The 26,618-nt window shown below is 36.2% G+C and overlaps 1 protein-coding gene across 4 annotated transcripts in view; it reads right to left on the reverse strand.

The window, feature by feature from the left end:
* The window catches only part of GMDS (GDP-mannose 4,6-dehydratase), a 302,149-nt gene that overhangs the window by 175,858 nt on the left and 99,673 nt on the right, over window positions 1-26,618 (reverse strand). For all 4 annotated transcript variants that reach the window (XM_072411796.1, XM_072411792.1, XM_072411795.1 and 1 more), the window contains exons 6-7: window positions 15,533-15,725; window positions 14,827-14,931 (exon numbers count right to left, since the gene is read on the reverse strand). In XM_072411796.1, the coding sequence (XP_072267897.1) occupies window positions 14,827-14,931; window positions 15,533-15,725 (298 nt within the window). The remainder of the gene's footprint in view (window positions 1-14,826; window positions 14,932-15,532; window positions 15,726-26,618) is intronic.

Below are 26,618 nucleotides of genomic sequence, written 5' to 3' on the forward strand. Positions count from 1 at the left end.
ATACATTTGTGTTTCTCCTCATGTCACAGTTTCAAATGTAACTTCTAGTTAGATGGCAAGTACAAGCAATATCTTCAGCCTTACCTCTTCAATACAAAGTTATCACATATTTTCCAGGCCCTAGAAATTCAGTTGCTACTGGCACTCATTACCTACTGTTTATAAGTCAACATACATAACATGTGTCATAAGTCAGATCTTTTTATATGTTTTGTTACTGAGGCAACCAGGTAATACAACAAATACAGGTGCAGACTTTTGACATTTTAAAACATTCCTAATTAGTCTTTGCCACATTCCCTTCTATAACCCACTAAAACCTGGGCAACATATGTGAACCATTTTTCTAGATCAAACACAATGCTGTGAAAAATATGAAGTTTGGGCTTAGAGGTAGCGGCTCCTGGAGCATTACATATTTGAACCCTGCATCTTTATTTGCGAGTAATTTGAGTCCCTATAAACAATGACACTGTCCCTTCTAGCTGTGCTAGCTGCTGTAACTTTTTGCTGTAAAGTAATTAGGAAGTTTTATTGTGTTATTGAACTCCCACTAAACTAGACAACTAAAAGTTTTAAACTGTGGATACCTATAAACTGGTAAAACACTTCTCTGTGGCTCTTATAACAAAATACAAAGACAATGCTTTAGTATCAGAAATGGAAATCAATTATTGTGGTCCTCTAGAGAAATTGCATATTTACAGTAGGCTTCTTTACCTAATTTTATTGAAAATTTTAATTTAATGCAAACGTGCTAAGAGACGTGGTTTGCTACTGCAGACTGCTTCCTTACATCTGCTGGGCTATTTTGTTAATCTTCCAACTTCTTTGGAAGTATCATAAAGCAAATGAAGTCAGAGCACTTGATCGGTCATGGATAACGTCCTATTAGGTAGGGATGACAGCCAGTCAACTAGAATCTTCTTAGAAAGGGGTCAGCTGTGGTAGGTTCCATACTCACACCTGACAAAACATGCAGCTGTATCACAATTAAGGAACTCACCCCTATGAAACACCTGACTTTTTATGTTATTACCTGGACAATACTACAAACCTAACCCTAAAAAATACAAATATACAAACAAAATCTTATAGTATTTACTGTAATATCATTCATTACCAACTATTCAGCTATTATTTTTCATCAGCAAAGTAACTGCCAAAAAAGTACAGCTGTTTAGAACACAAAGCAGCATTAGCTTTTCAAATCAGATTTCACCCCAGTTGGTAATTTTTAGTGTATAATTGGTGGCTTTTTGATAATGCTGCTTTAAGAAGGCCAATGTACCATGCTGCTGCAGGGGGCTTGTTTAGTGTTAGAGATTAGGGTGTGTAGGATGTCATTTTTAGGGTTAAAGCATGGGGTTTAGGTAAAGAGCTAAAGTATCTAACCCCAAATAAAAAAAATGTAAACATCTAGTGGTTTTATAAAGTGTGCCAGTGTCAAAAACTAACATGATCTATTTTAACTGCCATTCATGCCTCTCATAAGCCGGAAACAGGTATAAATATTCAAGCAGAAAACAAATATGCTAAATATTGTTAAATTTTAATAATAAAATGGCAATAACTTAGTAAGCAGCAATATTATCAGGATGTGATTACAGATGGATTCACTGTCTATTTATTATTTCACTTGAGCAAAATTTCATAAATTCCATAAATTAGGCATATTCCCAGAGTTTTCTACTTTAACAAGCGGCAAATACAAAGACTACCAAACACTTATTTCTTTCCAGATAAGAAAACGACTATCTTGAATTGTAATCAATCAAATCAACCCATCACACAGGGTTTTAAAGACGATTCTTGTAGGGTGTGTCATAAATGTAATCCTTAATGACAAGAACATCAGTGCTTTTCATAATGAGGCACTCATACAAAAATCCTTGCTATGTAATAATTTGCATGTAATAAAGCAATATTAAATCACTGTAAATGTTAACCATGTAAAAATGATGTATGACATTTAGGCAATATCATAAGTATCTGAAAACCTGTTTCCATTAAAACATATTTTCATCAACTTTGACATTGCAACACAAAAAACGGAATTTAAAGAATAAAGCCAACCATTGTAAAGCTGCATTCATTGCTGTTCACAGGTTAGTGGTCTGCTGATATGATTGTTACAAATCCTTAAGCTGCGTACACACTTGCAATTTTTGTCGTTGGAAAGGATCTTTCACGATCCTTTCCAACGACAAGGGGCTGCAAGATGCATGAACGGTACTGTACATACAGCACCGTTCATGCTCTATGGAGAGGGGAGGGGGAGAGCGACGGAGCGGCACCCTGCTGCGCGCTCTCCCCTTCCCTTTCATTACGATCGGCTGTCGTCCATCGTCCGTGGATCCGGCAGGTCGGTCGTCGGGACGATGGACGACACCGACTGTACACACGGAAGATTTTCGCCCGATAATTGGCCGATGCCGATTATCGGGCGATAAAAATCTGCCGTGTGTACGTAGCTTTACTTGTCAATCAAGCCTGGTATATGTAGGCCCTTAAAGGATAATGCAGAATAAACAGACAGAACTGTTATGTAAAAGACAACAACCACAAATATGAATTCCCAGAATTCCTCCATAAATTATTGTTCAGGGAAAAGTTAAAGCTAGTAAAATGAACTATGTATTCTGGTTTTAAAACAGCCAGAATATACGACTTGCTGTCCAGGTCTGTCATTTCATCTGGAGACACAAGACTTGCCTCACCCCATGCACTTGTAATGGTTAATCAATCATACAATTTTAATGTAAAAGTTCTTCTCCTAGTTCCACATTTTACAACACACAGACAGGAAGAGTACTAACATGTCTTCGGTACAGTACTATCGAGTTTCTGAACATGTATATTTGGTATATTCCAAAAAATAAAAAATAATAATACCACAAATAAGCAAAGTTGACAATAGCATCTTCTAGGTAGTGAGAAGAGGACTAATAATTTCAGCTCTGGGTAGGCACCAGTTTACTGCACCACATTGTCTTCTGTTTTCTGAGACTTGATTTATAGTAGTTGGCTTCTTCAGCAACAGTTTTTACTCTTACAGAAACATTTCCCATACATTGAAGCAGATAATATTATGATTACTCAAAAGTAGGAGAGGGATTAAATCATTCCAGCTTGACAATTAAGTAAAACTGAATCCCCCAAAAGCTATAGTACATCGTGTGACTAACTACACTAAACAAAACTAAAATACTAGGTTTTGATGGAGTTGACATACAGTTGGACTATGCCAAACCAAAGCTTAGGAATGCCATATTCCTGTTTCCTATTGTAACTATATAATGTATACTGTAAGCTACCATATCTATATGTGATAGAGATATTGACAGACAGATCACTTAAAACAGACTATTTTCTCCATACAGGTATTAGAACTTATTTAATACCAGATATACCAACTAGCCATTTAGTGGACACAGGTCTTGCAGTCATTCTACCCAACAACCAACCCTTTCTACATACACGGACCTAAATCTTAAATATTCTTTTTTTTTTTTTTTTTTACACAGGTAATTTTAATTTTAGGAAATAAATAGTTAAAACATGTCTCCATTGGTGCCTGGTAAGAAATTTCCTCTTGCTAACCAAAATAATCTGCATATGGTGCATCACCCTATATGACCACGGATATTATTTGATCTGAGCATAACGTGTCACATCTAATCCTCAATCTAGGAGCAGAACTACAACTTCAAAGCACTTCTAAATATGTCTGGGTTAAATATAGAAGTTTGCAAACTACATGTTTTACATGCCTCAGTGAATCTATTTACAATGTCGGCAAATGCTGGTTCTGAAAACTAAGGTCATGAAAAGACTGCTTTTCTTTTGGGAAATGCTGCCTGTGGGAAGAGTTGACATCCTCCAGTGAAATGACAGCTTCAATAAAAAAAAAAAACTGTATATATATTAATAAAAAGACGATTAGTAGTACTGACTGATAAGAGGCATGGGTTTGCCTGTTCAATCCAGTCATTTTTATGACCATACTTATTCAACTGTAGTACTAACTATACTTAATTACATTACGTCAGTGAATGGGGCAGGCAGATGAGAACCAGTTAAGAAGTAAAAGAATGTACTACATAAAATGTAGCAGCACAAATACTCAAAAAAAAAAAAAAAAATTTGAAAGACATGGAACAAAGTCATCACGGACAATTTAAATTATCAGGGGCTGTGGCAAGTGTTGCTATCACTGCAAATCCACACAAAAAAATGCATGTGCACTAGGGCATCATGCTGCCATCTTTGTCATTGCCCGGCAAAGGTTAGGCGACCAAAAGTCTCTCTTTCACAAAATGATGACTTATTCTAAATGCTCCTATTGACAATCCTGTAAGAACCACCCAAGCAGTCAACACTGCAAGGTTCACTATACATTCACATCTGGAATCCTCATCACACAGCTATACTGATTCTCAAATGGTCTCTTCACTGAATTAGTAATACAAACTGTTGTTATGTGGGGATTCTGTTGAAGCATAATGAGTTTTACTTGTATAAAATTTTCTTTCTCTCAGCGCTGAATAGAGATGCAGATCCTATTATGCAGACAGTAATTTAATGAATACTGCAGACATCTCTGAGGTGCTGACATGATGACACCCATATACTGGCAGGTCTTGTACCATTACGGATATGACAAAATATTCCATCCTGAAATGTTTAGACTATTTGTACTAACTGGAATAGGATTACTTTCATTGGTGCTATAGGACTATGTTCTGTTTAAAGTAATCCATTATAACATAAGGCAACCTATTTTTGCATACATATTTTAGGCTACCCTGCAACTGCAATTCTCACTGAAAAGTCTAGATGCCTGGATTTTTAGCTTTAGCCTAAATTATTTCTGAACCACTGACCTGAAGATGGTTGCAGATTCAGATTAGGACAATCAGAAGGCTTCATTTGATCACTAAAATAAAAAAAAAACTAACCACATCCCATAGGCATTTTACCTTGTCAGCTCCTTAGTGGTATGGAGACAATGAGTGAATCTAAAGCTCTATTTTAGTAAACTCAAGCAAAGGATAAAGCATACAAAGCTTTTTGCTGTGCGCCATTAAAGCACTGACAGCTAGATCAGTCTCCCTGCTGCATCACTGGAAGGTAGCACTAACATTATTTACCCCTTAGTTTCCCAATGTACACACGCATTAATTTTTTTATTAGAAATGTGCATTAAACATCACAATGCAAGTCTGGATGCAAGTTGAAACATAATTGTGGTCTAATTCACAGGAGGATGTTTTTTTCTTAAGGGTTGCATGTTCCTTTGTGTGCTCAGAACTGTTACAGAAATACAAATACAGCCCAAGGTGTTCACTATTTATAGCACCTCAGAAAAGTTTTATGGCCTTATTAACTACCCTGTTTTATGAAGCTCTCAGAATTAATTTTATTTTTGTGGATATTATTTAACAACTGCATGCTTCAAATAAAGTGTGAAGTTTGTGGCGTATTGCCAAGATGCCAATCACCTTTATTTATATGGCCTTGAAAATAATAGCCAAGTCATTTTGTATGGTTTCCATGACAAACGTTTGGAGAAACAATAACCCAATGGTAAAAACTAAATTCCTAACAATAATATGGGTCAGGTTTTTACATATAATCCTTCTGTATCGCTTGGTGCTGCCAAATTTTCATTTAAGTCCTGAAATATCTCAGTGGATATGCAATGACACGTTCTGATACTACTGAGCATTCGTTTAAATGCAGCAGTAACTATGGTCTGTTTATTCAGGAAAATCCCATGTCAAGGATCAATATTTGACTGCGCAGTGATTAAAGTACATTTTTTTTGTACATTTCAGTAGATTAGGGGAATGTTATAAATGAGGTCAGCTTATCCTAGTTCTAATTAGGGAGATTTTGCTCAACTGCCTGTCCTGTAAACTCAACCGGAAGTCAGAATTCTTGGGAATTCTTATTCTTTCAGTGTAAAGAAAATCCTCTCTTAGGCAGTTGCCACACTTAAATGCTTCATTGGAAGTTTTCTCCATTTTCAGTTGTTGTGTGGACAACTAATAATTTCAGATTTGCCCTTTTATATTTCTGGTGGCACTGGTGATCAGGGCAATTTCCCAAAAAGGCCACACAGCAATAAACAACTGACACAGTTTAGTCAGCTTCTCAGTGTACATTTTAGCTTGAGCTATAGAGCCAATAAACAAAAGGCTCATTTCAATAGGCTGGAAGTGGGGGTTATGAGTGAAAAATGAGCCTTTTTATTATTTAATATGTATTATTAAAAATAAATACTCAAAATTTACTGGACAAAAAAAATGTGCTTTTTATGTCTTGACCGTGAGAAAGAAAAAATATACAAAACAACCACACATCTCTTTTAACACTAACACATCTATAGAATACGGATTTATGCAGCAAATCAAGCTCTAATTAAATGTTACATTTAAGGGAAATTATGATTGAAGAGATTCTATAGTAATAAAAATAAGAGTCTGGCCCATTAACTACAGCTGACCTAAAAGTACGACACTGCTCTTTGTTTACAAGAAAATGACAAATGCTTACAATTTGTGCGGCAGAGCAGCTATGGACTGTGTCACTAATCTCCCAGCAAGCAGGAGGAATTGGCTGCACTAAGTATCAGCAACAGTGCCAGAGCCTGACGCCATATGTACTGTATATCAGAGCCTTCATGTTCCAGTCGCTTATCTGTGTGTCAAAATAATGGAATGTGCATGCACAAACAGTGCTCTTGCAGTCTGCATTTTCATTTGTTCTTAAGTTCTCCGTCGATTTCTGTAGATGGTTAATTACTTTACACTGTGCCTTGTCTGGCATGACCTAAATACAGAGATATGCAATGCTTATTAGTTTTATCTTCTTCATTTATAATCTGTCCAAAAGCAAAAATATAACTGGCATAATGGATCATGTTCCATGGCAAATGGTCTACATTAGCATTACTTCTCAAATGAAATACAATTTAAACTTTTTTTTTTACATTGCATACTAACTGGACAAAAGTGATGATTTCCTGCAGGTAGTAGTGGAAGTAGTAGAGACGCTGCAACTGCTAAGAACGGTTTAACCTGCCTAAAAATAAATCTAATGAATTCACACACTTTTGCCAGGGACCACAGTCAGGAAGACCATCTCTATTACTTCCTGTTTCAGCTCTACTGCATCCAGGATCACCTCCATGGAAAAGTAATTACGCATCGTTATTGCCCATCTAGCAGACAGTCAGTGATAAGATGACAAACTGAACTGCAAAATCAGGACAGGTATGTATATCACTGGACCAATAAACAGTATTAAAACATTATTTGGCAAGCAACACAATTTAAATATATGTAAAATGCAAAGTTAGCCTAGAGTTCAGCTTTAAAAAGTCAGTAAAGCTAAAGAGCAAACTCTCAAGTAGCATAATGATTTAGTCAGCAAGACTAAATGCAAAATCTATTAGTGGGGACAACTGTTACTCACTATTTAAAGATTTTCTTTAACTTTCTATTGTGTCTTTTGGACAACAAAACAAAAACAAAAAACAATCTTACTAAATTGACACAGACAACAAAAAACGCTACCCTATACATGGCTAAAAATGGCTATAGAGTTAAAAGCAGCATCTAATAAGACACATGGAGTCTGCCGTTTGCAATCATCTCCTAAAAAAAGGAAAAAGATGATTTGCCTACCACTATGATGTGTTGGTAAACACATGTGAGTAAAGAGACAAATGTCATCATCCAAACTGTACAGCTGTAACACTATTGACATATAACAGGGTTAGAGATATCTATGAAAATAAAACTCTCAAAATACTCTGCACCATGCAGTTATCAAATAAATAATCAGCTTGTCCAAGGAAAGATACAGAACAACTTTAGAAACATTTTATAAAGCCTCCATCTATGCTTATAAGCATGGCATGGGAGAGGTCAGCCAGCCAAAAGAAATCTACACTGATGTCATCAGCACCTTACCCTGGGAATATTTCCGCACATGTAATGAACATAAAGCCTGGGAATCTGGAAATGTGATAGGGACACAGTCCATGCCTTTTGGCTATAATATAGAAAATGTATTAAATGTGTTATTAAAAAAAATACATTTAAAGAATTTGTATGGTTTAAAAATAGAAGAAAATAACATCTCTGACAGATCACGACATAGATATATTTCTTTGCAGCCACAGGAATGAACCATTTAAAGAAATCTGAAAATATCCTGATAACTCTTTGATACTCCAAAAATTGCACTTTAGCACCTTTCCCTCCTCATCACAGGTAATATTTGCATTTTTTTACACGTAAATATTTTCTTTTAAAATCAGTCTAAATTGCAGTTCAGCACTGTTATCATCATGCTCCTAATCTTTTCACTGTATATAAAAGCATAGACATGGGTAGACTGAGGTGACCAACATCATATACGTTTTTTTGAGCCACACATAAAACGTCCTGTAATTCTTTTGGACATCAGCAGCAAAAGCGGATAGGATTATGAGCAGGATGTTAGGGGTTTATTTACCACAGCTTTACCAAGTGGCTGTTACTCCTGCTACATATTCCCTAAGCACCCAGCAGCAGCACACACTATAGTTTGGTATTTTATGCTATTATCAATAATTAAAAATAAAAAATAAATTTTACTGAAGCAAAAACGAAAGAAAAGAAAGATATAACATGACAGATTAGCATGGCTTGTCAATACAGTAGAGGAGTAGATAGACAAAATTGGGAGGGGTTCAAACAACTGTCTTGTTTTCCTAGAACTTCCACCTAATATTATGAAGAAAAAAAAAAAAAACATAAAGCAAAGTTAACATAACATATTCATAATCTACCATGTATCTACCCTTCTATGCAGTCCAGATACATCTTGTGTGAAGCCTTTCTAATGCCACTACACGTCTGCAGAAAAACCTTCAGTGCTGGCATTGTTACATTGTTTTCCCTCTATTACCTATTGTGCACCAGCCCCTATATGATGATCAGCACATTTCTGCTCATATGAACGGTGATTAGGAGGGTTGGTGCTGGTTTATAGAAATAACCTTGCATACACCTCACTAAACTCTGCTAACTTACATAAAACCGGTACTTAAGGCAGAGGGATAAAAAATATTTTCTTGTGCTACACCTTTTAGATTTTTACCTATAAATTAAATAATTCTTGCCAGAAATGTTAAGTAGAGTTTAGTTCCACTTGAACACAGGGGGCACAAATTATTCTGGGTGTCTGATATAGGAGGTTGAACAATTGCCATCTGCTGCTCTTGTAGGTAAAGCAAGTGATACAAATTTACTAAAGTTGCATTTATAGTTTACAAAGATCTTAAATAAATGAAAGAGACCCTACCACACTCACTCACATACCTAGGGAAAATTTACCAAGAAGCTCATGAACCAACCAGTATGTTTTTTGACTGTGGGGGGAAAACCAAGCAATTATAAGAATTGCACACAAATAGGTAGAAAGTATTATCTCCACATACAGCGCTTAGGTGGGATATGAACCCAGAACTACAGCTGCAAGTTTAGGACAAACATATAGATGTATAGATGTACATAGATAAGTCCAACTAAGTGTTGAGAAATAACCTAATGGTGCTCTAGTAATTTTCCAATGCGACACATGAACAAGCTATATAAATGCAAAAAAGGAAGATAAATTACCAGTAATGATCTGGATGTCACAAAGGACTTGCCCTAAGGCTTTTGTTATCTTGTGGTCAATTGTCTATTTAAACAAGGGTTGCACAGAGGTTTAAAGGGAGTTTGAATATGTCTTAATAACCTTGGGATGTGCAAGGGTTAAAACAAGTACAGTCCTGTATAAATCTAAATTGAAACCCTTGTCCTCTTCATAGATAAATGGGTGCCACAGTCATGCAATATTTGCAGTTGCACATGTTTAAATTTGGAAAAATACTTTAGACCCACCTATTATAATTGATGAAACCACTAGCCCCTCACGTCTGGCTGGAGACAGGCAGGTGCCAGAAACTTTCTTGACCCAAAACAGTAAAAAGTTATCTGGCTGAAAGTATGCTTCATGTTTTTTCTTCAACCCCCCAAAACATAAGACTTCTAATAAGGCCACAGTGTATTTATTTTAAATTATAAGTTTATGTAACTTGGAGTCTGTGAAATGTTTTGCTTTTATCTATTGCTCACCATTTTGGAACAGTTTCTGGAGAGCACAGTTTTCCAACTACAAGCATCAGAAATGTGGATCTCTTGATAAGTCAAATTTGTGGCTGCCCACATGAGCTTCTTTCTCTGTGTCTGGATTGAGGAACATTGTTGACTAGAGTACTGGTAAATCTCCCAACCTAAATATTCTCATTTTCTTACATAATAAATTCTTTCAATGAGAAATACAACTGAATGCAATGCTGCATGCTTGTTTTTATTGGGTGTGATTTGTTACAAAACCGCTCTTTTAGCACTTGTCACTTTGGCATCTTAAGCTATTACACTACATAACAAAAACAAAATTTTGTCTGCTTGTTGGTCTAATCCATGTATCCTATACTAAATCAAGTACGCTGAATCAAAATCTGAAGTTTGATTCTGCCTAGGACCTCAGGATCTTATATTAATTATGCATATAGACACGATTAGCTACATTCTCTTGTTCTACAGTTACTATGTAATCTCTATACATAACTAACTTTTGCCTCATAGCACTTGCTTTTGCGTTTGTGGCTCTTCGCTGTTTCCCCTTGCAGAAAGCAGCAGTAGTCGCCCATCATGTTGGGGTTGCACCGGCCTTGATATCTTGTTTCCATAACAGAAATGTCCTGGGGGAACCTCTCACCTTGTTCATCACTCACATCACCCAAACTTTGCGGGAAGAAGTCCAGATGGGAACGTAAGAAATGAATTTTAAGTGATATTCGGCAGCCAAGTTAAGTTGATGGTATGCTGTTAGAATGTTGCTCACAAGTTCAGCATGGTTTTCAGCTTGCTGGTTGCTTAGAAAGTTTTGTGCAACTAGCACAAAATAATCCCAAGCAGCAAGTTCAAGTGGGTTGAGTTTGTCTCTGAATGTGGCATCAAGCATCAAATTGCGGATTTGGGGACCAATAAAAATGCCTGCTTTCAGTTTAGCAACTGGTATAACTTTTCTAAACTTTTCCTTCTGATACTGAAAACCAATACCATCACGATCCATTGCAACAACAGAGTTTTTCATTAATTTAAGTTTATTATGGAAGGTAAACTTTCTGTGGATCAATGAGTGATATGCTTCACGTTGTACTGGCCAACAGTGTGTTCAGGTCTGGGTGGCCATTCTTTCACTTTATAATGGTTGCTGTCATCAGGACTGTTCCACAGGCACAGAAAGCACATATATTTTGTATATCCCAATGGCAGGCCATGGAGAGCCACCATTTGTGTTCTGAATAGTTAATCAATTTCAAAGTGACCTCCATGAATTCGTATGTCTCTTTCATTCCCTCAGCATGAGCAAGAGGAACAGAAGGTTTTTTGTTACCTTTATGCAGTAATACAGCTTTCAAACTTGCTTTGCTCAAATCTTTGAACAATCTCCACTGCTCTAGTATGTATTCACATCCTAACTCCATCATCAGACCATGCGCATCGGTACAGAAGCAAATGTCGTTTTCCAGCTTGTAATACCCTGCAAACTTTGTGTGACGATCATGAAAGTGTGAAGTTGCCGTTCCTTTTTGTAGCAAATTCCACTTCTTTAAATCTGGAGGCTAACAGTTCAGACTTCTCTTTTGACAAAGACAGGTCCCTTACTAGATCATCTAAATCTGATTGGCTTATAAAATGTGGCTTACCCTCTTCAAATTGGGGTTTATAACATTCATTAACATTGACATCATCTTGTTCCTCATCCGACATGTCACTGTCAGTAACAGCAGATGTAGGAGCGACTGGCACTGGATCCTTTGCATCGTGTGGCGCTGGCTTCAGAGCAGATTCACAATTAGGATAGATGATTTTTGAATTGGTCTTCTTCGAAAAACCCAGCAATTTTACTCATACAGAAGTAGCAGTCTGAGTGATGGTCTTTTGGCTCACGCCAAACCATAGGCACAGCAAACGGCATTTTATTCCTTTTCCAATTCAACCATTGTGTTAGGCCAACATAACAAACCTGACAGCAGATATGAGATGCCCAGCTTTTATCCTGATCTCCAATTTCACATCCAAAGTAATACTTGTAAGCAAATCTCACCCTCTTGGTTAGGTTCTTGCGTTGATCACACGGGGTATATGTGCCACAAATGTAAAAAAAAGTTGTCCGGTTTATTAACACAGCTGCGCCTACTTATCTTAAGCTCAAAACAGACTCACTATGGCCTAGCTGTACTATCAAAAAAGATAGTTTCCCACTAGAGACAAGCCATTGGTCCATCTCTCGCCTAATATACCTATTTCTGACGTTAGCTCACTGACTTGCCCAGCCGCTATTGGAACATGCATGCCACCAGGGGAAGTGATTCAGCTGAGGCAGCAGCAGGCATAGTGGTAGCTGCAACTGTTATAATGTTCCCATGTAAAATTACATTACCCAATTACCGACCATTTGAACAGCTATAGCACGCCTATAACTTAAAATCTGTACGTGATAGCCAAATTCTGAGTTCAGACTTGGAATCAGCACACTTGATATCATGTAAATCACATGTGTTATTGCCAGTAGCAAAATCTTTGTTCTGCAGTGGTATCATCCTAAATGGAAAAAAATATTATAAGGTACTTATTCTTATTGTAGCACAGTATCTCCCACAACTTTTCACCCACAAACTTCTATATAATAACACTTCTTAGACTTTCTTATGATGAAACCAATTCACTGTCATTTCAAGAAAAAGAAAGCTGATAAGAACTCGAAGAAAGGAAGACGAAAAGAGATAAAAGAAAGAAATTAAAGACAAGGTTGAAGCTGAAGGGAGATGATTGTTTAGTAAAAATAAGGATCTGAAGCAAAGATGATCCATATAAATGGGGTAAATAAATGCAAGGAATGAGAGTTAAAGGGGAGAGATTGAAAATTTAGACATTTTCATTAAATGGTGCTCAGGTATTTGGCACACAATGTTCCAGTTTAATATGCTTATGTTCTCCGATCTCTGACACAAGTCTTATTACATCATCCTTCAGTAACAAAAGTTGTAAAGATTACCAAAAATTACTTGTTGGGTAGCTAAGAAGCACATATTTATAATATTCGTAATAAGTCGTTTATACAATGAACATTTATTAATTAGTACAGAAATATTGTGAAATTTGTTGAGGTTTGGGGCATAGAGTTTAGAGTGGACTACCTTTTTAAAAATTACATTAAACAATTATCCAACCATTTAATTAAAAGTAGCACACAAAGTCAGCCGAGTCTATTTCACTGATCACTAAAAAGTTATTTAAGTTTTAAAGAGTACAATGTGGTTTGCTTTGTTTCCCACACTGTCTCCTCCTGTTTTTGGAATGTGTCTATGATTTTGTCTGATGCTGTCTAATGTGTGCACACTCCTGCCAGCCTCTTATCTTATGGGGAAAAGTTATATGGGTGTGTCTACTGCAGAGGCTGGTTGTGAAATAAAGGGCATTGAGCATTATATAAGAGATTTAAGCAACTGCTGTTCATTACAGATAGAGGACAAGTATTCATTGTTTTGGAGAACCTGTAAAGGGGGAAATACTGGTTACCTCTAACACTGAGGCAATTGTTTTCCAATACCAACTTGAAGCTGGCACCAAGGACTTCCTGATGCTAAGCATCTTGACATAATTTGTGGAAAAAGGACTGGTCCACACATTGAGGTAGGGTGTTTCCATCCCGTACATCAATAGATACTATTATGAACCACTGCTAAACAAGTTATCTCACATTTCCCTGAATACATGCAGTGTCTGATAGAACTTGCCCCTCCTTACAAAATTCTTAGTAACCGCCATTTAACTTTGTTATTCTGTAAATCAGTGCTGGCTATCACATGAAATTCTGAATTGTAATAGGTTAAGAATTACCTAAACAGCATCCTTCACAAAACAAAAGGACACAATAGTAACAGTCAATATACCCTAATTAGATAGATAGATAGATGGATGTTTTATTTTTCAGAATTTCTGTCCTTGGTCCTGCAGCCTACAGATATATATATGTAGTGTGTAAGCTGACTGATGCTCATTGCTCTCTCCTTTTATCCCCTTTGCCTGCCTGCTGGGTAAAAAAAGCAGACTGCTGACAAGAAACTACAATTTTATAAGACTTGCCTGATTGTTGCCTGCCTTGTTTTGGAAGACCTGTTATAGGGCACCACGTTAGTCACAAACTGGCATGAGTTTGGTAAGTGGCTCAGATGAGCAGAGTTGGTTAATTACTCTGTTTTAAGCTACTGACTTGCTTTACAAGCCCTTCTGCAATAAAGTTTCACTTTAGGCCTTTAATGCAGAAAAGAACAGCAGATGTCCTTTCTGCAATAAAACATACTTACCTGTCTGATATCTCCTTTTGTCTATCAAAATCTGGTGCATTCTGGCTTTCTCTGCTAGGAATAAATGAACTTCTGCGTGCCTGTAAGAGAGTAATGTCATCCCGGCTCAGCCAAGATGGCCGAAGAGCAAAACAAGGAAGAGAAAAATAAGATGGCCTATGACAGAACTAGAGCAGCTGAATGTAAAAAGTATTTAGTTTTGCTTTAAAACTTGCAAAAACGTCTTAATGTTTTTATACTACCAAATGACATAAAAAATACACTATTTTACACCAGACATGCTTGCAACTGCTTAATACAAATATCATTTTTTACTTTATAATTTTTTAATCAAGTTTGCTAACCTCTCCGAGGACTCTCGTGGTTGAAAAGAATACCATTTACTGCAAACAGGTTATAAGCTTCCCTAAAATTAACCACAATCCAGTAAGCGTACAGTTTTGCTGCACCTAAAAGACATGAAATACATAAACATTAGAAACATTTCCTTATAATTAATACATCCTTTACTTTTCACATTTGAGGAGAAAAAAAATCACCAGATACCATTTAGAAGCTGGTAACAATGTGATTTATATGGAGAAAAAAAACTAATTATGTTCACATCATTGTTCATCATCATATAACAGTTACATACATAAAAAAAAAATTTGAAAAATTAGCAATCTTTATAGAGAATCTATAAGTTTATTTGAATCATTGATAGAGAACTGCAAAATCAGTAAAAAAACGTGGGATTTTTTTTTTATTAGAAGCTATTATTTTTTATTTAGAGTTCTCCTTTATTGGAACCTGTGAAAAACTTGGGAAGAATCTATAAAATTTTATTTATAGTGAACCTTCCATGAACCATAGATCAAAGAAATTCTGTAATTTGAAAGCATATTGTAGTGTGTTTTAGCTTATGCTTTCCATATACAACAAAATAATTAAAACTAGATACATGTTTTATGCAGTAATGTCATAATTAACAATTTAGGTGTGGTTAGCAAACTTTTCGTGCTATATGCCCCTGTCTTTTTCCCCCTTGTGGCATAAATGTATACTAACCATATGGAGATCGAGGGTAAAATGGTGTTGTTTCCTTCTGTGGGATTTCCTGCACCTTTCCATACAATTCACTGGTTGAGGCTTGATAAAACTTTAGTGATTCAATAAGGCCACAAGTCTTTACTGCATCAAGAAGACGCAAAGTACCTACACCATCAACATCTGCTGTATATTCTGCCAGGTCAAAGGAGATCTGGAAAAAAAAAAAACACACATAAGCATACTGTTGATGCATATGCTTTTAAGGCTTAATATACTCAAGGTAATAAACAAATACAAATAGACAAAAAAAACAACATTCAACGTTAAACAGAAATGCATAAAGTGTTCAAAAATAAATAACAATGGCCCATGTGTATAACTATGATAACAAACAGAATACCAGACCGAAGATGAAGTGATGAAGAGGAGTCCAAAATATCAATACATTTTTCACTGTGCAAGCCATTCAGATTTCTCTACACCTATCTCAAACCAGATTTTCTCATGGATCCTATTTTAAGAAAGGCTCTTGACATCTGCATCAAGTATATACTAGCATCCATTCACCATTCTGCTCTTGCCCAGATTAAATGTATCATTTCACATTTATGAATTTTTTAACGTATATCAACCAATGCAGGGATACCGCAACTAGACCACTTATTATATATTGAGTCACAACTGAACCTAGCATGGAAATAACTACTCATTTGAAAAATAGTTATTAAATATGTTCCCAGTTTCATCTAAAAGCAAAGAGAACAAGAAATAATATGCACAAAGGGTCAAGAATTTATAATGAATAATTGCTACACAAGTGATTACACGTTAAAATTTACTGCTGTGCTAGAATCAGAAAGGAAAAACACTACACTGGAAGAAATATAAAACATAGTGAGTGCATTCATCTTGTGAGATGTAAGAGATAGTGCTATTTTCCCGTACAAGTGCCATGGGAATCCATGACCAAGAACAAAATGAGGATATTTTTTTGCTCATGACCACAAGTACAACAGCATTGTGACCTGAACCAGTCTGAAGCATTGATATAAGGCAGGATGGATGCATGCTTTCATGTTGTTGACGCCAAATTTTGACCCTATCTTTCGAATATCACTGCATAAATCAAGACTCATCAGACCAGAAAACATTTCCTAATGTTTTTTTGTCCAATTTTGGTGAGCCCCTGCAAACTATAGCCTCAGGTGCCTGTTCTTAGCTAACAGGAGTGCCGACTGATGTGGTCTCCTGCAGCTCCAGGCCATCTCCTTCATGGACTGATGTGTTATGCCTTAAGAGAAGCTGTATATATTTTCCAATCAGCTCTGACCAGTCTGACCCCTCCCTTCTAACCTGTGTCTGAGGCATTTCAACCAGGGAACTGACACTTTCAGATCATTCTTGGTATATCTTAGAGACTGTTGTGCATGAAAATCCTAGCAGATCAGCAGTTTCTGATAAACTGAGAACAACTAGCCCCGCATCAATAACCAAGTCATGTTCAAAGTTACTTAAATGATCCTTCTTCCCCATTTTAATGCACAGTTTGAACCTCCAAAAAAGTTGCCAAATACATATTAAATACCTAAATTTCCTTGAATCAATAGAGCACATTGGAACATACATACTGAACAACTGTGTCAAAACTTAAAGGAACCCTTGATATAACTTTCAGGTCCTCAAGGAACTCCTACTATAATAACTATATCCACAGCTCACAGTACAAAGTGGCAATCAATAGGAAGAATGCCTTTTACATTGCTGGCCATTGGGAAAGCGGTCACCATTAGACAAAGCCAAAAAGATCATTGATGTTAGTGGCAACTGACCTGAGGGGCACAAACTGCTCATTGTTCAAGGAACCCTAGCAACCACTGGAGGAACCTTGGTTGAGAAATGCTGGTGTGATGTGTTAAAAAAGCACCTATCCACAATGAAAACATTCAGTGTCTTATCATGTGGCCCTCCTTTTAAGTAAGCACTTGCAGCCAGGCCGAGATGGGGTTAAGGTATGTGGATGCCTGCGCAGTTACACAAGGGCATGACTGCCATGTGAATAAATGCAACATTTATAAAATTTAAGCAGCAAATTGGTATATAATACCTTTGTTTGCAGCTGTGGGCAATTTTATTGGTATGGTACCCTTATAGAACATTGAGAAAGTGCTTTATACCTTTTAAAAGGTGATTAAATGAAAAGCAAGTGTGTCTACTTGCCTATGCCTACAATGATATTCTAAAATGGCATTGACACATTTGTTGGTTCCCCTAGAAAAGACTTTAAACAACTGCTTTTTTAATCTGGTGGCTTTCCTTAGTCAGTATCATACCTTTTACCAATGGTACAATCAATTGAGCTGCTTAGATGCATCTGGTACAGGGCGTCCTGAATCTCTGCAGGGAACTCTCAAGACTTACAGAAAACGATCTCAGTTACAGGCCATGAATCCTTCGACAGAATATTGACCCAAAATGCAACCCAGAATGGAGAAGAACAAAACAATGGACTGTACTGAGAAAGCATTCTATGAGCATCTAAGGAAGTCTGGAGAACCCTCTAAATCTGACACAGATAGAGAAGTTGGCCCAAGAAAAATGGGCCCAACTACCTGTTCAGTGCAGAAGGTGCAGAAGTCTCACTGACAGTAACAGGAAAAGCTAGTTTTCTTCTAAATGCTGTTCGGTAAAATATTAGATAAAGGGTTCCTACAATTTTGTCTTTTTCAATTTTGTTATTTGAAATATCCAGTTGAGTCAAAACTGTAAGATGTGAAACTGTAAAAATGTATGATTTTTGGTAAATACGTAACAATGATGGGTGCCAATTTAGTCAGCCTAAAGTTTCTTAAGAAAATGACGTGGGTTTTTCTTTTTTTAAGGAGGATTACCAAGAGTTTGGTTCACCAAAAAATTTAAGGAAACACTAAATTCACATAAAAGATTTTGAGGATCAAAACACCAAACCCCCCCAAAAAACTTTAATGATATGAATTATGTAACTTATTGAAAACAAATAATGTAAATAATAAATTATGGAAAACCAACTCATTAACCCACTGAAGGCTGGATTCAAAATCACACAGTGACTGCTGAGAATTTTACCAGAATTCATAATGTAGGAGTGTGTATGACCACCATGTGCCTTGTATGCAATCCTGACAACTTTTGGGCATGCTTCTGATGCATGGAAACAAATAGCTCACTGGAAGTCGTCTAGTGGGGCTCAGCCAGTGTACCTTCTATTCCTCCTGGCACAAACATGCATATAGTGGTCCTGCTGTTGGGTTGTTGCTCTTCTATGGCCCTGTCCATCCCTTCTTGTGAAAAATGTAGCCTTCTAGTATCTCTTTTCAGACTTGGGATGGCATGTATGGATGCAACATCCCAGAGAATCTGCACTACCTGAGTGGGATGCATCATGTTAAAATACAGTACTAGTGGTGACAAGGGCACCAGCAAATGCAAGACTGATGGAAAATCAAGCAGGAAAATAGGGGAGTAAAACGGTCAGTAGTAAAACTGTTCCTTCTTAGGGTGTTCTGTTTACTATTGGCCCCCTCTTTCCCCAACATACAGTAAATTCTGATGCTAAAAAACTGAATAAGAAACTACAGATTGTAGAGAATCTAAAATAAAAGTATCAAAGTCGATCATGTTCCATGACTAAATTTCTGTTGTTTTAAAGCATGTCTGTTTTGGGAATGATGTTTGTATCATGCTCTGATTATCTTGTGCCAATATTAGCATTAACAGAAAAGCTGTAGAAATGATTAATGCAAAAACAATGGTAGGTGACCCTATAACTGTGAATTAAACTTCCCTTGATCTTTAGGTTTCTGAACCTTTCAAGCTGAATCATAAAGCCAACTATCTCTTCTGTCCTACAATGCCATCTTCATTGCAAAAAGGAGTACTGCACAGCTAGCATCCTACCAGGAAAAAAAAAAACTTTCATTCCCAAATTGTTTTTTTTTCTTCTCTGGAACACTGTATGCCTGTATATACATATCACCAGCATGATACTATTTTTCCTTACACAAGCCGGATTGTTCAATCAGATGCTTTATCATTTTTAGATGTTGGAAAAAAGCACAGTGCGCCTGGTGGGTCAATATTCAATATCTAATAGCATTCTGTATTTATTGTACTGTGTTGGAAACTTTATTGGTGCTATGAACCATAGAATCGAGCTATCAGTGTGAGGCTTAAATTTTACCAAATCACAGAAACACAAATTTCTTTGCAAGTAAAACAACTAAAATATGCATTTTATCTGAGTATTTATGGTGGTTAGCGTGGAATTCAACTTTAAATATAGTCAGGCACATATTATACATGCACGCCTGGCTGACAGATAGTAGACTTCTAAATAAAGAATTGGTTTTGAGAAACATCTTTCCAGTGTTACATCACCCTCACACGTAAGGGGTTGAAACTTCTAAAAACAATACCCACAATACCCAATAGGAAAAATAGGCAGGGTCATAATGTCAAAATGAATGAGAAATCACAATGCTAAAGGAAATACTTAAGATTGCTCTAGGGGTGCAATTATCTTTTGATAAGCACGTCATAAAGATCTGTCATCTTATCCTTCAGTTTGAATTGAAAATGAAAGAACATCTTTCAAACTGTTCAATAATTTCAAACATAGGAAATATCAGTGTTTTTAAGAAAGCCTGAGTAAATCTTTGTGGGGATCAACTTCTCAGATATGTTGCTAATTATAAATTTTATATTGAAGCATTTCATCAGTCATACGGTATTGGGAGGTGTTGAACCCTTTTAGCAGGCATACTGCCTGCAATAGCTGCAGTTAAAGCTGAATTCCAAACAGATAATAAAAGGCAAAAAAAAATCAGCTCTGTAGTCATTAGTACACCTATAAATGATATTTTTTAAACATAGGCAAATCTGACTTCATATTCACTTCTTGCAACCTACGGCATAGCCTGTACAGCAGATCTCAGAGAGGGGGAAGCAGCAGCCTGCTCTGGAGGTCTGCTTTGAGTTGAGGGTAAATAAGCAACAGGTCTTTCAAACAATTTATCAGCAAAATAGGAAAACAATATAGCAATAATCTAGCAGTAAACAGGCCTCAACCTTGGTACATGTACCCCTTAATACTGACATTTTTCAGAGGCAGCAGAGACTAGCACACAGCATTAATTCACACTCCTGAAGACTTCAATGCCTCCCAACGGTAGTGTCTCCTTGCTATAATTTATTTCTTTGTGCCTGATAATTTAGAAGGTTTGGGTATTCTCACCCACTTTGTGTGTTCAAACATTTCCTGCTGTATTCTCCATCCATAATAAAATGTAAACTCCAAAAGAGAATTAAGATAATTTGACATATTGCAACAGTAAGCTTACAGACCCAGGCACTTAAAACAGATTTTACTAATATAGCCCTCAAGGGACAAACTATAAGGTGGTTTTTAACTCTTCAGCATTTGACAAAAAGTAAAATACCAGCTGTGGGTGGACTGATCCTTTAAAAGATGAACAACTAAATGTTTGCATTTTGAAAGCAGGAACAATTAAAAAAAAAAACTATTTATTACTTGCACAGCATTAAATGACAATGCTTGGTTCCGCATATAAAACACATTCATTATGTCAGCTGCAAAATAAATAAGTGTCCCTCATGGAAAAGGAGCAGTTGAAGTCTCAGGATTTTGGCCATGAACTATTTGCTAACCCAATGTGGGAGTAGAGAGCTTTAAAAGGTGATAAATGAAGCAGATAATATTTGGCAAGTTGAGAAGCATCTTGCAGAGATCATTAATCCAGTTCTGTGCCCTCTGTGCATTACTCCCATGCAGTCTCAACCAAATGGAATTCTTCTGTACAGTTATGTAGATGTCGTCTGTCACTAAAAAGTGAATCATGTGCCCACCCAGCTTCCACTACTTCTCCCTCTGCATAAATAAATATAAGAAGAAAATAAAGCATTTAGGTTTTCATTTTTCTAGAACACCTAAAAATATGAAACCCGTAATGCTATGTTGTTCTTCGACCAATGCTGCTGTCACCTCTCACAATGATGCCCCCACATTTACACTGTATTTGATGCAGGACCAGTGGCTTCGTCATCAGAATGGAACATAAAGGCTGGCAGGAGGAAGAAAATGACCAGACGGCTAGTTGTGAAGGACTGCAGTGTAGTGAATATTACTGTGAATTAGCATACGGAAAGTATCTTATTTTGTATTTTTAATGCACCCAAAGTTAGAATTTGAGTCAATAATAGTTTTCCTATTTTCTGCATTCAGATAAATTACAGGCTTTTCTTTTTACAGCCTAATTCAGCTACAGTGTTGTTACCCTTTCATGCTCACTCCTCGGATAAACAGCTAGCAAGTGTCACTCCAGCAAATATGTTCAGTTGCTGCTGAAATGCACACACACATTCACAAAAAGTTCATACAATTCTACTGGATGTGTGCATATAAGGAAATAAATACAAAAAAAGCAAGAGTAAAAACTATATAAAAAAAAAAAAGATGAAAAAAATGAGAATGTATTTTTACAATATTACTCTATATCTGTTTTTGTTTTATGAGGGAGTATTTTAGAGAAGTTTATATCAGCCTGCTTCTGTCAACGAGGGATGCAGATAAAAGAAAAGTAAAAAAAAAAAATTATACAACTAGGGTTTAATGGATCTTATCATTTACGGGTTAAAAGAATCTGGCGAGTTGCTCTGATCGCATAGAGGGAGGTTTTAGTGTGAAGAACTTATATCTTTTACTTATATGGCATTTAGGGCCACTTATAGATTATAAATAGATAAAAAAAAGGATTATGCAATATTTGGACAATTTATTAGTAACACAATCACCCAGTAGAGTTAAAACTCCTGATCCTGGTTAGTGAATCAAAGTATTGAGGCCTTTAATCAGAATCACTGTGTGAAAATGGATTTCAGCAATGGACGTCCACATTATTTATAAGAGTGTTGCTTTAAAATTACCAGCAGCTTGAAAATGAACTGCAAACACAAAAAAATATTTATATAAAAGGTTCCATATTCATAATTACTATGCATGTGTCAACTGAAGCTGAAGTATGGCACAGTACACACTGATGTGGCCCCAGGCTCTGTTCAGTACACCACCTGCTTTACAAAACTTAGCTATCAGACTGCTATAAATACAATACACATCAGCTCCACAATAGATCTAGGCTAGTTCCATGTCATCACAATAAAAATGGAACATCTCTAAAAATAGAAACAACATCTTTTTTTGGCAACACAGAACAATATAAACACATGAGGATATAAGTGAGAGCTTCCATGGAAGGTTGGACCTACTTAATTTAATAGATAAACGTTGTGTAAGGTCTAAAGGTAGAATAAATGAGACAATCCAAATGCATTATAAATTTATGTCTTTTCACTTTTTTATTCACCAAAGAAAAACATCTAATTTAGGGTTTAGTAAACAACTAAGTTGTGTTAGTTTGGTTAGATAGCAGGTGTAGGTGTTATAGTTTGGATAGGATCATCAATTATTACAAGCATCTCTTGATACATGATGAAAAACAATCTCTAATATAGTAACCTAAGTCTTTCAAACCATTCACTGGACAAATCCAATCATGTTTAAAAAACAGTATATAAAAGTTCATTTAAAAATTTAAATCACATGATGTTCACATATGTAAGAATTTAATGCTCATACAGTAAATGTCATCATGATCATCCAATGACATTATTGTGACTTGTGCAAACACAAGGTAGAAGCCCAGGAGTAAATAACTGGGTTTAGTCCAGCTATCACAATGCCACAGCTATCACAGTTTGTGAATATATCTTACAAACTTAATTCTAATTTTTATAGATGGGAGCAAGCCAAATCAAGGTTGGATGTGTTTCAACTTGCAAATGAATGCAAAAAATATATATATTTTACTTGTTTTAACTCCATAGTTGTAACCTGCACACTGAGGGGCTGCATATTAGTTAGATTGACCATTAATCATGACAGTGAAAACAAGCCACTTTTTCAATAAATGATTTATGCGTCCAAGTGGTCTTTTCTTAAGGCCTGTATTTTCCTGATGGGGTTTGGTGTCATAAATAAGGATACCACTTGTCATTTGCACCTTACAAGTGAACTTTAGGTATGTGAATGGTATGCACTTTGCACTAGGAAGTAATAGTCACTTCATCAAACATTTTTCAATCATCTTCTCAGCATTTAGTAACACTGATCACAAAGGAATTGGTGTTATGTTTTGTAAAGCTGCATCAATTAGCAATCCCATATATGGTGGATGCTGATTGAAATGGCAAGTAATAAAGTAGTATTATAAGTCTGTAGATTTCATCACCAGTCCACATTAAAAAAAAGGAAATCATTATTAAATAAATCTAATTTTTGGTGTTGTAAAGTGTTAATTTCTGGACCACATATTTTAACTACTTCTTTGCATGACATGTTATTTGCAAATTGTTTCAAACACAAAAATAAATGTCTGCTGTAGATTACTGTGCGACTTCCAACACAAACTTTTGGAATCCTGAATGTCTAAGTATTTTACAGCTGCAAAAAGGTGCCAAACAGACATGGCAATTATAAAGATCAAGTGGCCTTATGTCCTTCCTTTGGCTGCCCCACAGAGATGTGACTTTTCTGTGCTTTCATTATAAGCTCAAACAATATACTTACAGGAAGACGAATCTGTGCCAACAAGTTATCACTTCTGGGCACACACAATATATAGCTGCGTGGAGTACAGATGAGTCACCATAACTACATGGGTAATCATCATCACTTTTAGTGGTCATTTGAAACATATAAATAAATTGAGAAAAAAAACTATTGACCTAAATCACCAAGATGGATTAGTCATTTTAAATACATTTTAGCTCAGAATACTTTTCTCCCAAAAATGTTTTAACGCTTAAGTCACAGTTTTGAGGTGTTGTACCGACCCTTTCTGTTTTGTAAAATAGCTTACTGATTTCCCTGTACTTCTCATAGTGGAGCTGATATGTTAAAGCTCTCCAAGGCTGGAGAGAATACACTTTCATTAGTGGAGCTGGGTAATCCAGGAATGGGTTTCTTAAAAGTCATATGCTATTTGTTAGCAAATGTTTTGAATGCTGGACCAGATTAAGTCCAGGTTTGCTGGATCACCCAGCTTTACTGATGAAAGTATATCTTCTTCAGCCTTGGAGAGCTTTAATAAATCAGGCCCAGTGTACATTAAACGTCCCCATATTTGCCGGCTAAATGGCATTTTCTCCCCATTCTTCCTGTCCCTGGCCCACCATTTTTCATTCACTAGCTTTCAGACCTTGAAGTCACAGCTTCACATTTCAGGGTGGGCCCTAAGGCAGTTTGCATGAGGCAGTGTTGTGATGTTTTCAGGAAGCTATAAACAGCATTAGATATTAAGAATATTCTTGAATGGCCAAGTCATTCACCTGATCTGAACCCAATTGAGCATGCATTTCACTTGTTGAAGACTAAACTTCAGACAGAAAGGCCCACAAACAGCAACTGAAAGCCGCTGCAGTAAAGGCCTGGCAGAGCATTAAAAAGGAGGAAACCCAGCATCTGGTGATGTCCATGAGTTCAAGACTACAGGCTGTCATTACCAGCAAAGGGTTTTCTACCAAGTATTACAAAATGAATATTTTATTTTCAGGTTTTTAATTTGTCCAATTACTTTTGAGCCCCTGAAATGAAGTGATTATGTTAAAAAAAAGGCTTTAGCTCCTCACATTTTTTTTGTCCAACCCACTGAATTAATGCTGAATGTCTGCAGAAAAACTGCATCTGAGTTGTTTCATTTAAAATTAATTGTGGTAATGTACAGAAACAAAATTAGAAAAAAGTTGTCTCTGGCCAAATATTTATGGACCTAACTGTACTACAATATACAGTATAACCAATGAGACTAGGATGATTTAGACCTTAAGAGTGGAACTATAGTTCTGCATACAAAACTTGTGAGAAGTACAGAGCAGGCAATGAGGATTCGAACACACAGATAAACACTTTGTACCAGGAGGAGATCCTTATAAACAGATGGAACACTTAACTGTAAGTGGTTATGCTTTGATTTTAATGGTGTCACTATTCCCAGGTTCAAATGGTGAGTAATTTCACACCATTCAGTTACTAGCTACTAATTTTATTACACACATTGTATGTGTGATGTTTCGTGAAATATATTATTCATAACATTTAAAGATATTAATATATATTGTAAAAGTCCATGTTAAACAGGCAAACACTATTTTGCAAGGCACTGTATTGATTTTTTTGTGTCTTTATTTTTCTGCAGCCACCAGCTGAGACAGACATGATGCTTCCTCTCTATTCCAGCTGTTCTGTGTACATTTGGCTTTAATCAGGTGTAGGGCAGGAACTTCACATCCTGTTGCCTTGCACTGATTAGGAGGAGTTAGATTTAACAAATTGGCAGATCCCTTTCTACAAGGTTCTTGGAATGATGAATCATTTTGCACTGACACATTGATAGGTGCATTACACAAAGCAGACAGGCCCTGAGCAAGGAGTGATGAGAATCCTATTTTATGCACGCTCACAGAATTTAATTCTACTTATGGACTATTTACACATATGGAGCTCAAGTGCAGTTGAACTGTGAGGATGCAAAGATTACCTCATTATTGCATTAAATTAAGTTTATTATGTACATGTGCATTTTTATCTGTTCTCTCAGTTTTTTAAAGTTATATGGAACTGCAGAAAAACCCCAACCAAGCAAATGCGACAAACCTAATGACAAAGTGCTGCAATACTTTGATGGCTTGTAATTCTTTGTATAATGTTTAACACTTTAATGAGCAAATCTGCCATTTTCAAGGATCAATATTTTATATGCAAAAATGTTTTGAGGTTTTGTCTTATTATATGAATATATATTACCCCCAATATATATAAATTAGGTTACAGTATGAATTTTAGAGTTGCATAAATATATGCACAAAGCATGTCATTATAAAACATTTCACACTGATTAGAATATAAACTCACAAAGACAGGATCCTTTCCTAACTGTTTCTATGTTTAAAGGTTCTACTCAGCTGTATTGCAGTTTATTTTTACACATTTTTA

Source organism: Pyxicephalus adspersus, chromosome 5 (genome assembly GCF_032062135.1).
Source record: "Pyxicephalus adspersus chromosome 5, UCB_Pads_2.0, whole genome shotgun sequence".
Taxonomy (NCBI): Eukaryota; Metazoa; Chordata; class Amphibia; order Anura; family Pyxicephalidae; genus Pyxicephalus; species Pyxicephalus adspersus.